Consider the following 2,332-nt stretch of genomic DNA (forward strand, 5'->3'; position numbering starts at 1 on the left):
ACAGTTCCCCTTAGACAGACCACCCTCAGCAGAGATACAGCTCTCTGCCTCCCTGCCAAGCTGTGTCCCTGGCATCACTTGCCTCGCTTCTTTAACCATGAACAACCGAGAAAAACAATCGCAGTAAACTCTGCCCTGTCTGCCTCCCTGTTGCCTCCGATGGGACTGAACAGAACAGGACTGTCCATTTTGGTGACGTTTTGAAGGCTGAAATGGGCCACAGATGCTAAATAAACTAAGTGGGAACTAGGGGAAAGGTGGTGTGTGTGTGTGTGTGTGTGTGTGTGTGTGTGTGTGTGTGTGTGTGTGTGTGTGTGTGTGTGTGTGTGTGTGTGTGTGTGTGTGAAAGGTGGTTGTTTCTGACTGAGGCAGTACACATTGATCTGATTCATACACAAGGTCTGCTTTGATTACTGCCACGTTTAATCAGCAACATCAGTCATCCATGTTGTTAACATATTATTGTTTACACAAAATCAAGGTTGGGTGGGCTGACTATTGTAGTGTTAGTGATTGTAGCTCCGCTTCTCTTCCTACTTCCAATACAGTATTTTCATTGAGATCTTTCCAATGAGGCCTTCAAATGAGAGCAACAATGTGCTGCTTTATGTGGGATAATGTATGTTTTATAATATAACGTTAATCAAATCGTTACCAAATGTTTTCCTAGAAAGTCAGCTCACTAGAGGCTGATACAACCCCACGCGGCCGGTGACAGAGTCTACTCCAGTTCATGTTGGACTGCTCACGTGTTCTATCTAAATCCTTTTCCAGAGTGGGTTTCCATACCACCCAGGCCCTGTGTGTCCCTTACTGATTTCCTCTGGTGAAAAATAGCTGCTACGGTACCTGTGACAGAAAGAAGGGTTACGTCCCAGAATGATCTGCTTGGCCCAACTGCAATTTTAGAAGGAGACAGGGAGGTGTGTGCTGATTCAGGGGATGCAGTGCAGGAGGTGGATGTTCCCATTAAAGCAGCAATCAGCAGTTGAAACAATAACAAAGCATATCCCAACCACTGTTTAGGTAAAAAGCTGAGGGATGGGACTGGAGAAATAGAACCACTCTCAGATTCATAGACAGAGCTATGGACTGACCATCCACGATAACAAAATTATAGTTTTAACCATGTTTGGAGGCTAAATAGAGTTTGTTTACAATTAAGTAAAACAAGCTTATATTTTTGGTTCTGATGGGGTACGACAGTTGAACTAAACTCATGAGGCATTTATAAGTTATATTCTTCAAGAATCAATGGGTAAATATTATTAATTTCTAAGTCCAAAATTGGATGTACCAACTGCAGATTGCCCCTTTAAGAGCTGCTGCTGCTCTGAGAGGTGAGGAGGGCTGGAGTATCACCTCTGTCTCTCTCTCTCTTCCGTTCTCTCTTTTTATCCCCCCTTTCTTTCCTCCTTCATCTTAATTTACTGAGTTCAGATAACAACTGACAAGAGTCATATTCATCTTATGTACTGAGTTCAGATAACAACTGACAAGAGTCATATCATCTTAGTACTGAGTTCAGATAACAACGACAAGAGTCATATTCATCTATGTACTGAGTTCAGATAACAACTGACAAGGAGTCAATTCATCTTATGTACTGAGTTCAGATAACAACTGACAAGAGTCATATTATCTTATGTACTGAGTTCAGATAACAACTGACAAGAGTCATATTCATCTTATTACGGATTCAGATAACAACTGCAAGAGTCTATTCATCTTATGTACTGAGTTCAGTAAAACAACTGACAAGAGTCATATTCATCTTATGTACTGAGTTCAGATAACAACTGACAAGAGTCATATTCATCTTATGTACTGTAGTTTCAGATACAACTGACAAGAGTCATATTCATCTTATGTACTGAGTTCAGATAACAACTGACAAGAGTCATATTCATCTTATGTACTGAGTTCAGATAACAACTGACAAGAGTCATATTCATCTTATGTACTGAGTTCAGATAACAACTGACAAGAGTCATATATCTTATGTACTGAGTTCAGATAACACTGACAAGAGTCATATTCATCTCATAGATATACATATGTATAAGGGGTTGATATATAAGTGGTTTGAATATATAAGGGTTTGGATATATAAGAAGGGGGGTTCGGATTATATAAGGGGTTGGATATATGGGAGCGGATATGGGGTCGGCATATGAGGGGTGTTGTGATATATGAGGGTTTGGATAATAATAAGGGGTTGATATAGTGAGGGGTTGAGGATATATTAAGGGGGTTGATATATAAGGTTTATGTTATGCGGTAATATTGAGGGGTTGCTATATGAGGGGTTGGATATCAGGGGTTTGGAAGA

General features: G+C 40.4%; 1 protein-coding gene across 1 annotated transcript in view; it reads right to left on the bottom strand.

Moving 5' to 3' along the window:
- Window positions 1-75, bottom strand: part of LOC120040918 (glycine-rich cell wall structural protein 1-like) — a 1,083-nt gene extending 1,008 nt beyond the window's left edge. Inside the window, exon 1 of the mRNA XM_038985902.1 lies at window positions 1-75. This exon is cut by the window's left edge and continues 1,008 nt beyond it. Within this exon, the coding sequence (XP_038841830.1) occupies window positions 1-75 (75 nt within the window).
- Window positions 76-2,332: the final 2,257 nt, after the last annotated feature.

Source organism: Salvelinus namaycush, unplaced genomic scaffold (genome assembly GCF_016432855.1).
Source record: "Salvelinus namaycush isolate Seneca unplaced genomic scaffold, SaNama_1.0 Scaffold391, whole genome shotgun sequence".
NCBI classification, from domain to species: domain Eukaryota; kingdom Metazoa; phylum Chordata; class Actinopteri; order Salmoniformes; family Salmonidae; genus Salvelinus; species Salvelinus namaycush.